This window comes from Anomaloglossus baeobatrachus, chromosome 4 (assembly GCF_048569485.1).
Source record: "Anomaloglossus baeobatrachus isolate aAnoBae1 chromosome 4, aAnoBae1.hap1, whole genome shotgun sequence".
NCBI lineage: Eukaryota > Metazoa > Chordata > Amphibia > Anura > Aromobatidae > Anomaloglossus > Anomaloglossus baeobatrachus.
In genome coordinates, this window is record NC_134356.1 from 590,248,879 (window position 1) to 590,270,150 (window position 21,272).

At 44.8% G+C, this 21,272-nt stretch overlaps 1 protein-coding gene across 3 annotated transcripts in view; it reads right to left on the bottom strand.

Moving 5' to 3' along the window:
* Nucleotides 1-21,272, bottom strand: part of LOC142304100 (tetraspanin-15-like) — a 262,757-nt gene that overhangs the window by 88,006 nt on the left and 153,479 nt on the right. For all 3 annotated transcript variants that reach the window (XM_075346136.1, XM_075346135.1, XM_075346134.1), the window contains one exon: nt 6,958-7,053. In XM_075346136.1, coding sequence (XP_075202251.1) covers nt 6,958-7,053 — 96 coding nt within the window. The remainder of the gene's footprint in view (nt 1-6,957; nt 7,054-21,272) is intronic.

The window sequence follows — 21,272 nt, forward strand, 5'->3', positions numbered from 1 at the left end:
TAAAAAAAAATGATGTGGGCTTCGCCCAATGTTTGAGTCCAGCCAGGTACAACTAGGCAGCTGGGGATTGGAATCCGCAGTGCAGAGTGCCCAAGCTTTCTGGGCACCCCTGCTGCGAATTGCAGTCCGCAGCCACCCCAGAAAATGGCGCTTTCATAGAAGCGCCATCTTCTGGCACTGTATCCAACTCTTCCAGCTGCCCTGATGCTGGGTGGCTCGCTCGGTAATGATGGGGTTAGGGCTAGCTGTATATGATCAGCTGGCCCTAAGCCCGAAATTCATGGTGTCACGCCAATATTAGACATGGCCACCATGAATTTCTAGTAAAGATACAAAAAAACACAACACAGAAAGATATTTTTATTAGAAATAAAACACAAACACAATTAGTTACTCCATCTTTATTGAAATAAAGAACCCCCCCCTCCGCAGTAATCCCGGGTCAAGAGTCACGCGCCGTCCAATCCGGATCCAATATCATCTTATCGGTTTGCTGGAAGGCAAAGCGATCAGATGATGTGTCAAGTTCAAGGACGTGAATCCCATGACACAGCAGCTGATTGTATAAAAAAACGTTTATACAATCAGCTGATGCATCAGTGCAAAAAAAAAAAAAATACACACGTCTGTGCAGACTCTTGTCCGATCGCTGTAGGAGCTGCCGGTAATCAGCTGATGAAGTCTCCTGATGGCATCAGCTGATAGTTTAAGCCGGGCGGTAAAAAGCTGGCGTCACCGTGAGACTTACGATCAGCTGATGCGTTAGGTGCCGCATCAGGTGACCGCATCAGGTGATCACCGCCAGGTCCCGCAGCTATTGGACGTGCCTGGGAATCTGCACACATCCAGAGCGGGGGTGGCGGTACCGGGAAGAGGAGCTGGGAGCGGACATGGCACCGGGAGTCTGCAGACAGGTGAGTATTAGATTTTTTTTTCTACTGTTCACATTTGATTTCGCAGCTGCTTCCACCTCCCGCCCGGACATGGCGCCGCATGGGAGCGGACATAGTGCCGGACGGGAGGTGGAAGCAGTATTTCAGAAAGAGAATAGTTTGAAGTGATCTAACCAAGCAATATTTCACTAGTTTGAAGTGATCTAACCAAGCAGTATTTCAGGTGGAAGCAGCGGGGACGGTACCGGGAGGATTCACGCTTCTGTGTTTACCAACAGAAGGAATCCTCTTCCTGTACATGTCACTTTACTACGGTACCCACCCCTTGCGTTTATAGCTGCGTTTTTAGTCATAGAAACGCACTAAAACGCAGCTATATTTGCAATTTGCGTTTTTCATTGCGTTTTTGAACATCTCATTGAACTCAATGGGTGGAAAACACAGTGGAAAACGCAAAAGTAATTGACAGGCTGCGTTTTTGTGGGCACCACAAAAACGCAGCTAAAAAAACCCCCGCTGTGTGCAGACAGCAAAAATGCCAAGTCATGCAGTTTTCTGAGCAAAAACGCATCCGAAAAACGCGAAGAATGCCGCGAAAAACGCACTGTGCGTACATAGCCTAATAATATGAAATGACACAGGGAAAAAATATTAAACACATGCAGAAAGAGAGGTGCAAAAGACATGGAAAGTCATGACATCAGCTATCAGTAATTAGCAAGCAATCTTGCCACTTACTGAATAATAATTTCAGCTGATTTACTTATAAGAAACATCTCATCATGGGTAAAACCAGTGAGCTGTCTCAAGACCTTAGCAAATTTATTGTTGCAAATCATACTTATGGCATTGGTTACAGAGTATCTAAACTACTGAAGGTTCCAGTGAGCACTGTTTGTGCCAAAATTCAGAAGTAGAAAGCACATCATTTCACCACAAATTGCTGCCCGCAAGATTTCAGACAGATGAGTGAATTATCAGAAGAGTTGTCCAATAGCCAAGGACCACCTGTGGAGAGCTACAGAAGGACCTGGAATCAGTACGTATAAGGCTATGTGCGCACAGTGCGTTTTTCGCGGCGTTTTTGCACGTTTTTCGGGTGCGTTTTGGGCCTCAAAACTGCAGGACTTTGCTTCCCCAGCAAAGTCTATGAGTTTTCATTTTTGCTGTCCGCACACATCTGTTTTTTTTACCTGCGTTTTTGAGTTAAAAAAAAAAAATGGACATGTCAGTTCTTTCCTGCGTTTTTCTGCGTTTTCCCCCCATGCAATGCATTGGAAAAACGCAGCAAAACGCAGAGATCAAAAACGCAGCCAAAAACGCACCAAATCGCGGCAAAAATGCATGCGTTTTTTGATGCGTTTTTTCGACGCAGGTGCGTTTTTGTGCGTTTTTAGCAGCCAAAAACGCACAAAAACACACCGTCAAAAAGACGCAGTGTGCGAACCTAGCCTAATTCTTTTAAAGAAAACGATGAGTAATGCAATCAACTTCCATGGCATGTATGCCTGCTGACCACAAAAGACTATATTGCTGAATAAAACGCATGTTCAAGCGTGTTTAAAGTTTGCTCATGAACATTTAGACAAGCCTGTGAAATATTGGGAGAATATCGTCTGGTCATATGAGACCAAAATTGAACTCTTTGGATGTAATAATAAACACCATGTTTGGAGGTCTTTAACACCATACCAACAGTGAGGTTTGGAGGTGGAAACATCATTGTGTGGGGTTGTTTTTCAGCATATGGCACTGGAAAACTTCATGTAATTGAAGGAAGGATGAATGGACAAATGTACAGAGACATTCATGATAAAAATCTGCTGCCATCTACCAGGATGATGAAGAGGAGACAAGGATGGACAGTTCAGCAACGCAATGATCCTAAAAACAAAGTCAAGAAAACTCTCAATTGAGTTTAACACTAGAACTACTGGACTCATGACACCTATATAGAAATACATGGTGCAAAGTAGTCAAAATGACTACCTCAGTAGTTCTAGTGTTAAAGAAAGAAGCTGATAGAATAGCCCAGCCAACTAAGGAAGGAACTAAAGCTCAGAGCTCATAGAAGGAGCCCACAGAACCTTCAGGATCTGAAGAGTGCTTGTGTGGACCAATGGGCCAAATCACAGCTTGCCCATGCATGTGACTAGTTTCTTTATACAGGAGGCATCTTGAAACTATCATCACCAACAAAGGTTTTTGTACAAAGTATTAAGAAAGTATTAAGAAAGTTAAGTATTAAGAACGTTTTTTCCTTTGTCATTTCTCATTATTACACATAACTTCGTTTATGGACATCTATAATTTGATTTCTTTGCCTGTGTGGATTGAATGCATTGTTACCAACATCTGGTGAAAAATTCATGTCAATAGCACCTTTAGATAGAAAGCTGGTGAAGTGGACTGCTTATTTCACCTGCTGTATGTAAGAAAAATGTTATGAGATGTTTTAAGACCCTCTTATACAGTAGTTTTAAGTTTGGCATTAGCTGACCACTTACAGTGCCTTGCAAAAGTATTCGGCCCCCTTGAATTTTTCAACCTTTTCCCACATTTCAGGCTTCAAGCATAAAGATAAAAAAAAAAATAATTTTCTGGTGAAGAATCAACAACAAGTGGGACACAATTGTGAAGTTGAACGAAATTTATTGCTTATTTTAAATTTTTGTAAAAAAAGTAAAAAAAAAAACAAACTGAAAATCGGGGCGTGCAATATTATTTGGCCCCTTTAAGTTAATACTTTGTAGCGCTACCTTTTGCTGCGATTACAGCTGCAGTCACTTGGGGTATGTGTCTATCAGTTTTGCACATCGAGAGACTGAAATTCTTGCCCATTCTTCCTTTGCAAACAGCTGGAGCTGAGTGAGGTTGGATGGAGAGTGTTTGTGAACAGCAGTTTTCAGCTCTTTCCACAGACTCTCGATTGGATTCAGGTCTGGACTTTGACTTGGCCATTCTAACACCTGGATACATTTATCCATGCTAGGTTTTTGCTTTATGTTTGGGATTCATTGTCTTGTTGGAAGACAAATCTCCGTCCCAGTCTCAGGTCTTTTGCAGACTCCAACAGGTTTTCTTCAAGAATGGTCCTGTATTTGGCTCCATCTATCTTCCCATCAATTTTAACCATCTTCCTTGTCCCTGCTGAAGCAAAGCAGGCGCAAACCATGATGCTGCCACCACCATGTTTGACACTGGGGATGGTGTGTTCAGGGTGATGAGCTGTGTTGTTTTTACGCCAAACATATCGTTTGGCATTGTGCCCAAAAAGTTAGATTTTGGTTTCATCTGACCAGAGCACCTTCTTCCACAAGTTTGGTGTGTCTCCCAGGTGGCTTTTGGCAAACTTTAAACAACACTTTTTATCGATAAGTTTGAGAAATGGCTTTCTCCTTGCCACTCTTCCATAAAGGCCAGATTCGTGCAGTGTACGACTGATTGTTGTCCTATGGACAGACTCTCCCACCTCAGCTGTAGATCCCTGCAGTTCATCTAGAATGATCATGGGCCTTTTGGCTGCATCTCTGATGAGTCTTCTCCTTGTTTGACATGAAATTTTTGAGGGACGGCCGGGTCTTGGTAGATTTGCAGTGGTATGATACGTATTCCACTTCAATATGATCGCTTGCACAGTCCTTTTTGGGATGTTTAAAGTTTTGGAATTCTTTTTGCAACCAAATCCGGCTATAAACGTCTCCACAACAGTATCACGGACCTGCCTGTTGTGTTCCTTGGTCTTCATGATATTCTCTGTGCTTTAAACAGAACACGGACATAATCACAAAGCAGGTGCATTTATACGGAGACTTGATTACACACAGGTGGCTTAGGGTACTTTCACACTTGCGTTCAGCGGAGTCCGTCACTATGGAGAATAGCGCAGTCCGCTAACGCACTGCGCTATTCTCCATAGACTTGTATGGATGACGCACTGTAACGCAAGTGTCAGCGTTGTATCCGCTGGACGACGCAGCGTCGTCATTTTGACGCTGCGTCGGGCGGAAGGAACGCAACATGTAACTTTTTTTGAGCAGCGGAATCCTTTGGATTTCACTGCGCATGCTCTCTCTGGCTCCCTGCACCCGTAACCAGGGTACACATCGGGTAACCAAGGAACCCTGGTTACATGTGACGGAAGCACGACACTTTCCCTCTCGGCTCTGCCCCCTCCCGCACTCCGTATGTACACACACACACTCACCTGTCCCCCAGCGATGCAGTCCCCGTGGCACTGATGTCCTCAGCCATGGGCCATGGCCCCGCTTGGCTCCACCCACTTCGCACTCCGCCCCCCGCACACATTGTCGGTGACCGAACGATCAGCTGATCACCCGGCGACCGGCTACTGTGAGTGATCAGCTGATCACCCGGCGGCCGGCTACTGTGAGGATTCAGCTGATCACCCAGCGGCCGGCTACTGTGAGTGATCAGCTGATCACCCGGCGGCCGGCTACTGTGAGTGATCAGCTGATCACCCGGCGGCCGGCTACTGTGAGGATTCAGCTGATCACCCGGCAGCCGACTACTGTTAGCGAGCAGCTGATCATTCACAATAGACTGCCGACGGTAAAACTGTAAAAAACACAAAACGGATTGCGTTGTTTTGCAGCATCCATTGCGCCACTATATGCAACACATCCGTTGCATCCGTCACACAATGCAATGCAACGGATACCGTTCAACGCAAGTGTGAAAGTAGCCTTATATTTATCATCATCAGTCATTTGGTACTACATTGGATCATTCAGAGATCCTCAAAGAACTTCTGGAGTGAGTTTGCTGCACTGAAAGTAAAGGGAATGAATAATATTGCACACCCCACTTTTCAGTTATTTATTTTTTACAAAAATGTAAAATAAGCAATAAATATCATTCACCTTCACAATTATGTCCCACTTGTTGATTCTTCACCATAAAATTTAATTTTTTTTATCTTTATGTTTGAAGCCTGAAATGTGGGAAAAGGTTGAAAAATTCAAGGGGGCCGAATACTGTTACAAGGCACTGTAATTAGTATGGGGCCTCCTAACAGATAATGTTGCGGGACAGAAGCATCCAGTGGCTGGAATTTCAATAGCTGATTTCTTTGTTCGAGGAGGAGATAAACCAAAGCTACATGAGACGGAAGTGGCCTTCTGAAAAAAGAGTACAGAAATGGTCAGATGAGCTACAGTAGGTGTTCCAGTGTATGGGGAGGCAGGAGAATTAGTTATAAGCCAAAAGATCGTCCAGCTGCCAGCTATATAATGTATATGGCCAGCTTTACAGTCTCACTCAGAAAAATTATGCAAATCAGCAGTGTAAATATCTCAACTACATATAGGTTTTTATCCTCTAAGTCAATATATGACCTTAAATAGCACTGAAACCTGATTAGGAATATCTCTGACTGGGTTGATATCACTCGTAATGTTTTAATGTTTTTTACAAAGTTGTAAATTAATTTACAGAATAGAAAAAGGATCCCAGCACTCCAGTCCCAATAAGTCGGGTCCTAGCCCTTATACCATAGTAAAAAGATCTCGGCACTCTTTGTGAAATTGTTGAGTATAGTTCTTCTGCTTATCGGATTGCAGGAGCTAATCAGAATACAAAAGATAAGTGCCGGTATGACTGCTCTGGGGAGAGGCGCCTTTCGGTCATACCGTGCTTCTTTTTTTCTATCACGATGGTTAAGAAAGGTCACATTATCTGGCCGAAAGGTCACATTTCTGGATTTCCTGGCAATAAAAAGTACAACTATACTTTGTAAATCAGTGTATGTAGCTAGACTGTAAATCAGTGGTAATAAGAATGGCTAGATATACATGTAGGAGGCACCAGGGAGACTCTGTTGCTCCTAAATGTACAGAACATAAGATGCTAAAAATCCTATGTACCTTAAAAACAATAACGATATGCTAGTGACCTTCAAGTCTGAACCATCTCTGACGTGTCTGTAGACTTCCTGGTCACAATATCCATAAATATACAAAATACAATATAATGAAAATAATAGAAGTAGTCTCCATATAAATAATAATGATGAGACTGGCTGTACATAGCAGTATTCACAAACCTTTTCTTGTACGAAATCCATAATGTTCTTAAAATCCAAGTCATCATAATAATGTTTCAATCCAGCCAGTATATTTGCATGGGCAAATTTCTTCATCTGTGAAATATAAGTGAATAAATATTACTGGTTAACCAAGAGGCGGTATGTAGGAATATTAATTATAGCCCCTGGTTCCCAATCCTTGGCTGCAACTGTTCACAAACCTCAAGATGACATAAGGGGGCTTTACACGCTACGACATCGCTAATACGAACTCGTTGGGGTCACGGAATTAGTGACGCACATCCGGCCGCATTAGCGATGTTGCTGCGTGTGACACCTACGAGCGATTTTGCATCGTTGCAAAAACGTGCAAAATCGCTCATCGGTGACATGGGGGGTCCATTCTCAAAAATCGTTACTGCAGCAGTAACGAAGTTGTTCCTCGTTCCTGCGGCAGCACACATCGCTCTGTGTGACGCCACAGGAACGAGGAAGCTCTCCTTACCTGCCTCCCGGCCGCTATGCGGAAGAAAGGAGGTGGGCGGGATGTGCGTCCCGCTCATCTCCGCCCCTCCGCTTCTATTGGGCGGCGGTTCAGTGACGCAGCTGTGACGCTGAACGAACCACCCCCTTTGAAAGGAGACGGTTCGCCGGTCACAGCGACGTCGCCGGGCAGGTAAGTATGTGTGACATGTCTGGGAGATGTTGTGCGGCACGGGCAGCGATTTGCCCGTGTCGCACAACAGATGGTGGCGGGTACCCACGCTAGCGATATCGGTACCGATATTGCAGCGTGTAAAGTAGCCTTAAGGCTGCTTTCACACAACAGTTTTTTGCTATCAGGCACAATCCGGAAAAAACGGATTCGGCGTCTGTTGCCGCCAGATCAGTTTTTTCCCACATATACTTCTATTAGCTCCGGATTGTGCTGGATAGCCTTGCTTTCCATCCGGCTTTCGCCGGATCCGGCAAAATTTGCTTGTCCAGCGGCCGGGTGGAATGCTGAGAGGAACGTTTTTTCGTCTCCGGCGAAAAACCGTATCGCGCCGGATCCGGTGCCATACGGCATGTTTTATAATGGAAGCCTATGGATGCTGGATCAGGCGTAATGCGGCAAAAAGACAAACAAAAAAACGGATACGGCCGCCGGATTCGGGTTTTTGAACTGAGCATGCTCAGTATTACAACGGATCCGTCAAAAAACTGAAGGAACTGATGGAAAAAACTGATGCAACAGATCCGTTTTTTTCGCCGGATCATGCCTGATGCCAAAAAACTGATGTGTGAAAGCAGCCTTAGACACTTGTATGACACATGCGCCAGTTCATGTAAAATAAAGCTAATTTGAAAACTACTTTCATCAGGATCTAATAATTCCATCTGACAATTCAGGACATATATACTTCAGTCGATGTCATGTGGACACACATACAGCTCCATTTATCTCATGGGCATATACTTCCCGTTTATATACCGGTAGATATCTTTACCTGTCTTTTCAAAATAATGAAGCTCAAACCCCCCACCTGTCATTCACCCTGAAGCTTGAGATTATGTCACGTCCTGAAGTCGTCTGCTTATATTATTCATAAGTTTACAGCTATTTTTACTCTGTCCTTCAGGGATAGAGGCTGCACTGCTGAGGACTGCAAAATTTTCAGAGGACAGGTTGATTCCGAATTCCAGAAATGGATTATTTAAAATCAAGTCCTAAAAATTGCTGGTGTGTGTAAAAGATTTTGCTTCAGAGTGATAAAGGAAATAACTTTCCATAATATTGAGAAATTCGCTAAATGGCCACTTTGTTAGAGAGACCCAGTAGTGCATTGAACCTTCAAGTCTGAACCATCAGGACTGAAGAAACTTATGGCAAAGATTCCACTAGATGTTGAAATTACTCTGGAGAAATATTGGCTCATGTGGACATAAGAGCTTCTGAAAGTTGCAGCACACTAGCTGGACTATCACGCTCTACTTCACCCCAAAAATGCTTTATAGCAGGAATGTCAAAGTTAAGGCCCGCGGGCCAGATGTGGCCCCCCAACTGCGATGTCAAGACACAGAAGGATCGGCTCTGCTCTTTCTCCGTATGGATAGCGGGTTCTACAGTGTCCACTGTCTGTGACTTTCTATTCTAAAGTGCAGTGTGGAGGTGTGCACTGAAACTCAAAATGCAAGTTGCCACCTGCCCCCTTGGGCTGGTGCCACCTCCTCTACTATGTACTGGCTACATTTTACATCTGCAAAGCCAGCACTTATAGAGATATTTGGCCCCAACCAGTGAGCTGTTATATGCAGCATTCTAGAATACTGTACATAAGAGGCCAGGCCTCTCTGCAGAACGTAAAACACACCTCTATAATACTCACCTTGGAGGCGGTCCGATGGGTGTCGCTACTCTCGGTCCGGCACCTCCTCCATCTTGTGCGATTGCCATCCTCATGTCCAGCCCCGTGTGCATGACGCGTCCTGCGTCATTCACAGAGAGGCCTCCATTGCATTCCTGAACATTTGCACTTTGATCTGCCCGGCTGAGGGCAGACCACAGTACTGTAATATGCATGTAATCTTTGCCCTTTTCTCACGCCTGCGCATTAAAGTACCTGAGCAGGACAGATCAAAGCGTGCATGCACAGGAGCGCAATGGAGGCCTCTCTGTGAATGACGCAGGACATGTCACACACACGGGACTAGGCAGGAGGATAGCGATCCCACAAGATGGACAAGGCACTGGACCGACAGCAACGACACCCATTGGACCTGACTGCCCCCTTTTGAGTATTATAAAGGTGTTTTTTTGCGTTCTACAGAGCGTCCTGGGCACTTATATACAGTATTCCAGAATACTGTATATAAGACCTCACTGGTGGTGGCTGCAGCTCATAAGGGAAAAACCTGGTAACAGGTTCCCTTAAAGAGAGGGGCAGACCCAGCAAAAGAGAGCTAGTGCCATCTTGGAAACTGAGTGGATGCAGCCACAGCTTAGTCTACTGGGCAGCACAAGCACAAGAAGCCATCTTTGAAATTGAGGGGGCTTTGTAAGCAGGCACCTAACAAAGGAGGTGTCATAATCATTGGGAGCAGGTTCCATTTCTCAACCTTTAAATCAGTGCAGAGATAGCCAGTACTTTGCATAGGGTCTGGCAACAGCAAAGGGAGCAGGTTCCATCTTTGATATAAGGCAGATGTAGCATAGGCAGCAGTCTATCTTGGACTCTGACGTCTGGGACAGCACTCTTAGCCCTACAATCCAGGGACGCCTTCTTAGCCCTACAACCAAGAGACCGCACCCTTAGCCCTACAAACCAGGGACTGCACCCTTAGCTTTCATTTAGCCCTGCAACCCAGGGACAGTTCTCATATAGCCCTACTATTCAGGGACAGCTCTCATCTAGCCCTAGTACTCAAGAACAGCTGTAATACAGCCCTACTACCCAGGGACAGCTCTCATATAGCCCTTCCATCCAGGGAAAACTCTCGTATAGCATTTCTCCCCATAAAAAGCTCTCATATAGCCTTTCTATCCAGGGAAAGTTCTCGTATAGTCCTAGCTAGGGACAGCTCTTGTATAACCCTACTACCCAAGGACAACTGTGGTACAGCCCCACTACCCAGGGATAGCTCTTGTCTAGCCCTACTACCCAAGGACAGCTGTGGTACAGTACCTACTACAGAGAGACAGCCTGCGTATTGCCTTTCTACCCAGGGAAAGCTCTCGTATAAACTTCCTCGCCAAGGACAGCTCTCGTACAACCCTACTACCCAATGACAGCTTTCGTATAGCCATTCTCATATAGGCCCCCCTACACACGGATAGCTCTCGTATAGCCCTACTACCTAATTACAGCCAAGGCACAGCCCCACTATCCAGGGACAGCTCTCGTATATCCCTTCTACCCAGGGACAGCTCTCATCTAACCCTACTACACAAGGACAGCTTTTGTATAGCCCTATTACTCAGGGACAGTTCTGATATGATCCTTTTACCAAGGGACGGCTGTCGTATAACCCTACTATCCAAGGACAGCTGTGGTACAGCCCTACTACCCAGGGACAGCACTCATAAAGCCCTACTACCTTGGGACAGCTCTCTTATAGTTCTTCAACCCAGGACAGCTCTCGCATAGTCCTTCTACCCAGGGAAAGCTCTCATAAAGCCCTCCTACAATACAGCCGTACAACACAGTGACAGCTCTCGCATAACCCTACTACCCAAGGAAAGCTGTGGCACAGCCCCAAATACCTAAGAATAACTCTTGTATATAGCCCCTCTACCCAGGGATAGCTGTGGTACAGTGCTACTACCCAGGGACAGCTCTCGTATAGCCCTTATATCCCGGGATAGCTCTCGAATAGACCTACTATCCAAAGACAGCCATGGGAATAATAATAATAATTTTCATTTATATAGCGCCAACATATTCAGCAGCACTTTTCAATTCACTGGGGGCATGTACAGACAATATGAGACATTACAGAAGAACAAAATTCAACAGATACCAAGAGAAGTGAGGGCCCTGCTCACAAGCTTACAGTCATTGAGCAAATAGGGGTGGCACAAAAGATAAATTAGGGGGCAAAAAAAGCTTGTGATATATGGTCCAGCCATGGTAGAGCCCTACTACCCAGGGACATCTCTCGTATAGACTATCTAGCCAGGGACAACTCCAGTACAGCCCTTCTATCCAGGGCCAGTTCTCGTATAACTCTATTAACCAGGGACAGCACTCCTACCCACGGACAGCTCTCATCTAGCCATACTATCCAAGGACAGGTATGGTACAGCCCCACTACCCAGGGACAGCTTTCGTATAGCTCATCTACCCAGGGACAGCTGTCATATAGAAATTTTACCTAGGGACAGCTCTCGTCTAGCCCTATTACCCAAAAACAGCTGTGGTATAACCCTACTACCCAGGACAGTCCTCATAGAGCCCCTCTACCCAGGGACAGCTCTGGTGTAGTCCTATTACCGAGAGACAGTTCTCGAAAAGTCATTTTACCCAGAGACAGCTCTCATATTGCCCTAATACCCAGAGGCAGCTCTCGTATAGTGTCCTAATACCCAGGGACAGCTCTCTTATAGACCTACAACTCGGGAACAGCTCTCATATAGCCCTATTACCCAGGACAGCTCTTGTATAACTCTTCTACCCAAGGAACGCTCTTGTATAGCCCTCCTAACCAGGGATAGCTTTCGTAACGAAAATACGACACCATTACAGTAAACTCTATATTTTCTTTACAGTTGTTCCTGTGTAGCAGAGTCATTCTATTGTCAAAAGTGTAAGACAGATAGAAAAACAAAACTCAGGGGGTATTCACCAAGATTTGTCTTTCATACACCAGGCTATAATCAGAAACCTGCTGCAGTAAGATTCACTAAATCATTAGTAAGTGTATGTCCCAAAAAAACTGCCACTTTTTTCACTGACCACAAATTGAATGCTATAGATATCAGGTATAATTTCCACCAATTTCTGGTGCAAATTATAGTAAATGTATCAGACTGAAGCTGGAGCTGTCCCTGCTGTCAGTGGGCCATGATTTTTTTTTTATTGTAAGAAAAGTGATAGAAGTGGCAAAAAATAGTAAGTAAAAAAAGTTGTACTTTTTTTGCACAAAATAAATGTGAGCTAAAAATATTTCCTCTGGCTGTTAATAAGAATACTCGCTCCCGTTCATTTGTCCAAATAAAATGTTGTCGATTGGCTGACGAATAACCAAAAAGCTTGTGGGCTGAAATTTTTTTTTGTGTTCAAATCCCAGTTATGATTATTAGATTGTCCCATGTAAGCAGGGGATGTGCTGAGGCTTAAAAGAGTGGTCATTAGGGAACAAGGACGCTCCTTGATTCATGCGGAAGGAGCAATCTACAAACAGTGCTGAGGACGGTCCTTGAAATGAACATCAGATCTTGGTTACTTTAGATAATCATACATTTTTTTTGCTGTTTTTTTTTTGTACTGTGCAACAAATCTAGTGATAAAAAAAATGCCACCACTGACCTGCCGCTGCTACCACTGACCCGCCACCACTGCCACTGCCTCCTGTGACCCCGCTCCACCACCGCTGCCGTCTCCCTCCGGTAAGACAACACTGGAGTATAGGACGGACCCCATTTTTTTTTTATCTCTAAATTTGGGGTGAGTCTTCTAATCCAATGTGTCTTATGAAACGAAAAATACGGTATACAGTTTCCCACATGACGTCTCAGGCTTGGGAATACGGGGGGAAATGTGACAGTGTGTACATTGCACACTATCATGATTAGAAAACTTGCAGTCACAGAGAGACATCAGAAATGTGTCTAGGGCCCATAAAACCTTTTAAATACATAAAATGTCCCAACATACCCAAACAAATGTGAACAGTACGTGGTGAGAACAAAAAAAGGACGCCATAGAAATTATCTCATATCTGCAACCAACCAGGAAAACAAATTAGTTATAAGCAACCCTAACACAATGGGCGATATCTAATTAATTATACGAGCTGTAATTAATGTGACATCCTTGCTGTACAAATAAGTCAAATTTACATATCCAGTAACTTTAATACCTTTTTCTGCAAACCATACATCACTATCTCGGAGAAAGCAAGAAATTGTTGTTTTTTTCCGACTTCTTTTATGCTTATTTGCAATTAGTGAGATGGATGTGTAAGCAAACTGTTAACACATTCGGGGCGGAGCGTGTAGCCACAGCCCGATATACGGTATCTCAGATTCACAAGTATTGTGTATATTTCTTGAAATTGTAAAATCTAGTTGGAACTTTCCATGTACTAGAAACAGCTAGGTAATTCCCTGATAGTTCCCACTGTAAAGCCGGCGTCACACGGTATGATATATCATACGATATGTCGTCGGGGTCACGTCGTTAGTGACGCACATCCAGCATCGTAAGACATATCGTACCGTGTGACACCTCCGAACGACTGTGAATGAGCAAAAATACTCACCTTATCGTTGCTCCTTGACATGTCGTTCATTTTCAAAATGTCGGTCCTCCTTCTGTGCTCCGGTTGTTCATCGTTCCCGAGGCAGCACACGTCACTCCGTGTGACACCCCGGGAACGACGAACACAGCTTACCTGCGTCCCGCCGGCAATGCGGAAGGAAGGAGGCGGGCGGGATTGTTACCTCCCGCTCATCTCCGCTTCCATTGGCTGGTCGCTGTGTGATGTCGCTGTGACGTCGAACGTCCCTCCCCCTTCAGGAAGAGGATGTTCGCCGCCCACAGCAATGTCGTTCGGGAGGTAAGTACGTGTGACAGAGGGTTAACAACTTTGTGCACCACAGGCAGGCAACTAATTGCCCGTGACGCACAAACGATGGGGGTTGGTACGATCACTCATGCGATCGCACGATAGATCGTACTGTGTGATGCCGGCATAAGGAAACAACCAAACTACTTATACTCTGTGATCAGAGATTTTTTTTTTTTACTTTACAGGTAGCTTGCTAACAGAGGGAACTCCCTGCCTGTTGTACCCAGTGCAAGCACAGAGGGGCCATTGATCGCCCCTGCCAGCAATTCAGTTGTTCAATGTCTCTTCTTCTTATGAACTGCTCTGCTGATATCATGCTGATTGACAGCCGGCTTCCAGCAGTTAGGCAGTAGGCAGCTGGGCGTCAATCAGCATGGTGTCGGCAGTCACACCCCGTTAACAGAGCAGAGCAGAAAAGAATCTGTCACTGTCGAAGTGATATCAGCAGAGGCCACTCAATCACCGGAAAGGGCATTATATGACAACTCTGGACCACCGAAGAATGGCATTAGGAACAGCAGGCAGTCAGTTAGCAACTACCTGGCTGTTATTCAAAAATTTATAAAATCGCAGGGCACTCACTGAGCAGTAGCTTAAAAAATACCTTTATTTCAGCAACAGGTTACATCAATTTCGTGGGGGGAGGGAAACAAACAGACGTCCGGCACAGCAGATGACGGCCGTTTCGTGCTCAGCAAGCACTTCAACAGATCTCGAAACGGAAGTCATCTGCTGTGTCGGACGTCTGTTCGTGGACTATACTATTTACTAACAGGAGCACCACCTGTTGAGCACTAGCTGTCTATATGCCTGAGCAAGCGGCCCCGTAGAGACGCTGAAAATATAGCGCTACAGCCTGTTTTTTTTGGAGCGGTCAGTGATTAGTGCCCAGTGTTCACTGCTTTTCTACTGCTGTTCACTACCTGACTGTTAGTTCTTAGGCGCATTGTAAAAGAAATAAAAAATATGCAATTTCCCCTTTAAGGAGTAACTACAAACTGAATTATTTTAGGCCCTTTACTTCCCTTCAGATTGGTTGGGGTCTGCATCCTGAGATCCTCATAGATAACTCAAAAGACCTCTGACAATTGAGCTGCTCAGGGGCCAGGGGTAGCGCCTGCCTGTGTGAGTACACGGGAACAAGTTGAATTCAATAGAAGCCTAGCTATTTCTATTGAATCCATACTCTGGCAGGTATTCACTCAGGAAGGAGTAGCGCCCTTCCACCTCCTGAGATGCTCTCTGCTCAGAGGTCTTCTGACTGATTGTTGTGGGTCTCAGAGTACAGACACCTACCAATCTGTAGAGAATCATTGGGCCTAAAATATACACTGTGTGCAGAATTATTAGGCAAATGAGTATTTTGATCACATGATACTTTTTATACATGTTGTCCTACTCCAAGCTGTATGGGCTTGAGAGCCAACTACAAATTAAGTAAATCAGGTGATGTGCATCTCTGTAATGAGGAGGGGTGTGGTGTAATGACATCAACACCCTATATAAGGTGTGCATAATTATTAGGTAACTTCCTTTCCTTTGGTAAAATGGGTCAGAAAAGAGATTTGACGGGCTCTGAAAAGTTCAAAATTGTGAGATGTCTTGCAGACGGATGCAACAGTCTTGAAATTGCCAAACTTTTGAAGTGTGATCACCGAACAATCAAGCGTTTCATGGCAAATAGCCAACAGGGTCGCAAGAAGCGTGTTGTGCAAAAAAGGCGCAAAATAACTATCCCTGAATTGAGGAAAATCAAGCGTGAAGCTGCCAAGATGCCATTTGTTACCAGTTTGGCCATATTTCAGAGCTGCAACATTACTGGAGTATCAAAAAGCACAAGGTGTGCCATACTCAGGGACATGGCCAAGGTCAGGAAGGCTGAAAAATAAATATCTTTGAACAAGAAACGTCAAGACTGGGCCAAGAAATATCTTAAGACTGATTTTCAAAGGTTTATGGACTGATGAAATGAGAGTGACGCTTGATGGGCCAGATGGATGGGGCCAGAGGCTGGATCAGTAAAGGGCAGAGAGCTCCCCTCTGACTCAAACGCCAGCAAGGTGGAGGTGGGGTACTGGTATGGGCTGGTTTCATCAAAGATGAACTTGTGGGGCCTTTTTGGGTTGAGGATATAGTGAAGCTCAACTCCCAGACCTACTGCCAGTTTCTGGAAGACAACTTCTTCAAGTATTGATACAGGAAGAAGTCGATATCGTTCAAGAAAAACATGATTTTCATGCAGGACAATGATCCATCACATGCATCCAACTACTCCACAGCGTGGCTGGCCAGTAAAGGTGTAAAAGATGAAAAAATAATGACATGGCCCCCTTGTTCACCTGATCTGAACCCCATAGAAAACCTGTGGTCCCTCATAAAATGTGAGATCTACAGGGAGGGAAAACAGTATACCTCTCAGAACAGTGTCTGGGAGGCTATGGTGGCTGCTGCACGCAATGTTGATCGTAAACAGATTCAAGCAACTGACAGAATCTATGGATGGTAGGCTGTTGTTGAGAGGCATAATAAAGAAAGGTGGCTATATTGGTCACTAATTTTTGGGGGTTTTGTTTTTGCATGTCATTTTCATGTAAATTTTGTGCAGTTATATTGGTTTACCTGGTGAAAATAAACAAGTCAGATGGGAATATATTTGGTTTTTATTAAGTTGCCTAATAATTCTGCACTGTAATAGTTACCTGCACAAACAGATATCCTCCTTAGATAGCCAAATCTAAAAAAAAAACCACTCCAACTTCAAAAAATATTAAGCTTTGATATTTCTGAGTCTTTTGGGTTGATTGAGAACATAGTTGATCAATAATAAAAAAATCCTCTAAAATACAACTTGCCTAATAATTCTGCACACGGTGTAGTGAGTCACCACATAGTCTTTTATACAATATTAGCCCCCACATAGTCCCCTTTATACAGCATGAGCCCTCACATAGCTTCCTGCACCTAGCCTCCAATATTGTCACGCTAAGTTTTGCACAACTTCGCCAACTGTCATGGCGGCGTTGGGTGCTGTTCAAATTGCAGATTCTGACACTCCACTCGATGGTTTCTCTTGTGTCTAGGATCAACACAGGCAGACTCTGTGCTGATACATAAGCAGGCTGTTAAGAGTTAATCTCTGCTGGTATGCTTGCTCCTTTGGTCACATGTTGTGGGGATGACTCCTATTTATGGTCCACTCCTATTAATGCTGGTTGAAACCTTCCACCCATGCCAGCTATAGTTTATTCTATGTTGGTCTATGAGGTGTGCTGTCCCAGACTTACTGGTGAAAGCTGTGCTCATTGCTTGGAGCGGTGGAGTATACTTTTGTTGTTTTGTAGCTTCCTTCCTTGTTTTTCCTTCTGAACCTCTGATTGTCTTTACTGTTGTGCGTGCATGCAGTGCAGCAGAGTTTTGGTTTTCCCCTGTCTGTCTTAATCTGTGGGTTTTATCACACTCCTGTCCCGTTCCTCCCTGGGGAGTAGGAGGGATGAAATCAGGACTGGTCAAGAGCAGGGCCAGGAAGGAGACCGGCCTCTCCACCATCAGAACTATCCTTGAGGTTAGGGTTAGCATAGGGCCTCCTATCTTGAGGGACCGCCTAGAAGCCCCAGTTCCCCGCTATCCCATAGTCACTGAGACATTACAGCTTACCCAACTTTATATTCTACCATGGATCCAGTTGCTGCGCAATCGAGGCAACTGAAGTCCTTGTCTCTCTAAGTGGCTGAATTAAAGGGGGTGATACAGCAACAAGCACAGTCCGCCACACCGCCACAACCTGTTCTGATCGCTGGATCATCTGAACCCAAACTGCCCCTCCCGGAAAGGTTTTTGGGGGAGCACAGCCAGTTTGTTATCTTTAGGGAAGCATGTAAGTTACACTTTCATCTGCTTCCCCACTCCTCTGGTAGTGAGGCAAAGCGGGAGAGAATTCGGATCTCATATCTTATGTGCTTAAAGAGCTTCCTGCACAAATTGTATTAGGGTTCACTGGGTTTGCATTACATAACCGCACTTTTGACTGGAAAGACATAATTAAATGGAGTATATACTGTAAAGAACACTATCTGGGAACCTGTATTTTGGCAGTTACCTCTAGTTTTCCAGATACTCAGATTTTGTTGATGTGTTTTCTGAGAAGAGTTGTGTTATGGAGGGGACGATTGGATAAAAAATAACATGAAACCAATCGTCGCCTGAAGTCCGCCGGGCAGGTATTAAAACCACTATGGAGGACGAAATACAGCAACTCAGGAGAACCCAAAGGAAACGAAGGGGATGTTTAAGAGCACACCCCAACGTGTAGCGTGTCCCTGTTAACCTCACAGGTACACGGGTAATGGTCACGTGTGTGGGGACACATCAAAACCAAAAGGAATCGCAAGAGGTATCGGACACGTGTGTAAGAACTTCTCAGACCGAGAGGTAACACAATTAACGTAACTGGGAAACCTAGGATGTTAACGCTGAACCGGTCACGTGCGTACAGGGGCATGTCCGACCGTGTACAGTTACAAGGAATCAGTCCCGTGCGAAGAGGGCACGTCAGACCGAGTAGGCTACCCAGTTAGCGTCACTGGGTACCCAGGGCTGACACACACACACATCTGCCACTGACACTGCAGACTGGTCACGTGCGTAGGGGGAATGTCAGACCATGTGGACCTTGATCCTCACCGTGTCAAGACACAGCTGTACCGAGATACGAATACCTGGTACCGGCGCTTAGCCCTAAAACACATACACACTGGTAGGACAATGGTTGACCCTCACCGCACCAAGGTATCGTTGTGCACAGATATGAATACCTTGCACCGACGCCTAGCCCTGAAGTAGTCACTGTCCTTATCCATACACACACCTGCCACAAGCACTGCAAGAAAATGGCGCTGGAACCCAATCACTAACAGCCAGGATCGCAGCCCTAGCTGTCAGCATGCAGTATGACACTTGCGCCCAGATGGGCGGAGCTACAGACCTTTTGTAGCCGCCTCCCTGGCTCAGGTCACATGCATGTGTTAATGGTGTCAGCTGTAGCCATACAGAGGCTGCCACGTCATTACTGATGCCATGATGACTAATCAGCGGCTGCCACTTCATCGCTGATGTCACTGATGACCAATCAGTTGCCGCCTTGTCATTGATGACATCACGCACATGCTCAGTATGGCTGCATGAGCACTTAGGCTCAGGATGATACAAAACTCTAGCCACCTGATGCCTCAAGCGATGGCCAGGTGGCGCTGCGGAGTTGACTGACCCCGATGTGGAAGTCAATGACAGGACTGGACCGGTTCGAGGCACAACAGAACCAGAACCGTAAGAGGTTGTCAGGAGTTGACACTGCAAAGACCTTATGGTTGCACTATAAGGTTGAGGCCAGGGGCAAAATTGCCCAAGTGCAGACAATATAACTTGTCGGTCCCTGAGAGATTAGCTCTCAAGGAGTATATTACAGAGAATTTGGCTAAAGGGCACATTAGGCCATCCTTGTCTCCGGTGGCTGCTGGTTTCTTCTTTGTTACAAAGAAGGATGGTGGATTTTTCCTGTGCCTGACTTTTGTGAGTTCAACCAGGTAACTGTTTGTGATCTGTATCCCCTGCCACTCATTCCTGACCTCCCTGGGGGATAAGGGGGAATCAGATCATGACTGGTCAGGACCAGGGCAAGGAAGAAGACTCAGGCCTCTCCACAATCAGGTGTATCCCTGAGGTTAGGGATAGCATAGGGCCCCCTAACTTGAGGGACATCCCCGATTCTCCACTATGTCATAGTGACATATATAAAGTGTGAGTCCCCACATAGCCTCCAAAATACAGTATGAGCCCCTACATAGCCCCCCTTTATACATCATGAGTCCCCATAGTCTCCAAAATACAGCATAAGCCCTCACATAGCTTCATAATTGCATTGAGCCTCAAATAGCCTTATATAAACAGTATGAGCCTTGACACATCCTTCTATATACAGCATGAGCTCCCACACAGCCTCCTATATAGAGCATGAGCCCCCATATAGCCTCCTAAATACAGTGTGAGCCTTCATATAGCTTCCTAAATACATTATGTGCCTCACATAGCCTCCTAAATATACAGCATGAACCCTTACATAGCTTCCTAAAAACATTATGAGCCCCACATAGCCTCTTATATACAGTATGAGCCACACATAGCCTCCTTTATACATTGTGAGCCCCACACAGCCTCATATATACAGCATAAACCCCACATAGCCCCCTATATACATTTCTGAGCCCCACATAGCCTACTACATTGAGCAGCAAAAGGGTAACTAACTTTCAGACTCCATATCTCACCTTCCACTTCAATGTCGAACGCAAGTCTGCCATCATTATATAGACAATCCTATATAAATTATGAATCCCACAAAGGCTAATATATACCGTATTTTTCGCTTTATAAGACGCACTTTTGTTCCCCCAAATTTTGGGGGAAAGTAGGGGGTGCGTCTTATAATCCGAATATACGGGGGGGGGGTTATATAGATACACATTTTATATATATATATATATATATATATATATATATATATATATATATATATATATATATATATATATATATATATATGTATATATATATATATATATATATATATACATATATATATATATATACACATATATATATATATACACATATATATATATATACACATATATATACATATATATATATATACACATATATATATATATATATATATGTTATATATATATATGTATATATATATATTACACACACACACACTACAGAGTCCAGGAGAGGTGGGGGCAGCTCTGGAGCGGTGTTGGGGGCAGGTGAAAGCTTCGGTCGGCAGCTTTAGGTCTCCTGCTCCCGCTCATATAATATGCACTGCCGCTGTCCATCACCGTGGTGCTGAAACCGCACCACGGTGATGGGCTGAGGGAGCAGTGCATATTACATGTGCCTGCGCCCCCCTTTAATCGCACATGCCCCCCCTGTGTTAGATTTGGCCCCCATGCTGCTGCCCATAGTAAAATAAAACACTCTTTACTCACCTCCTCCAGTGCTGT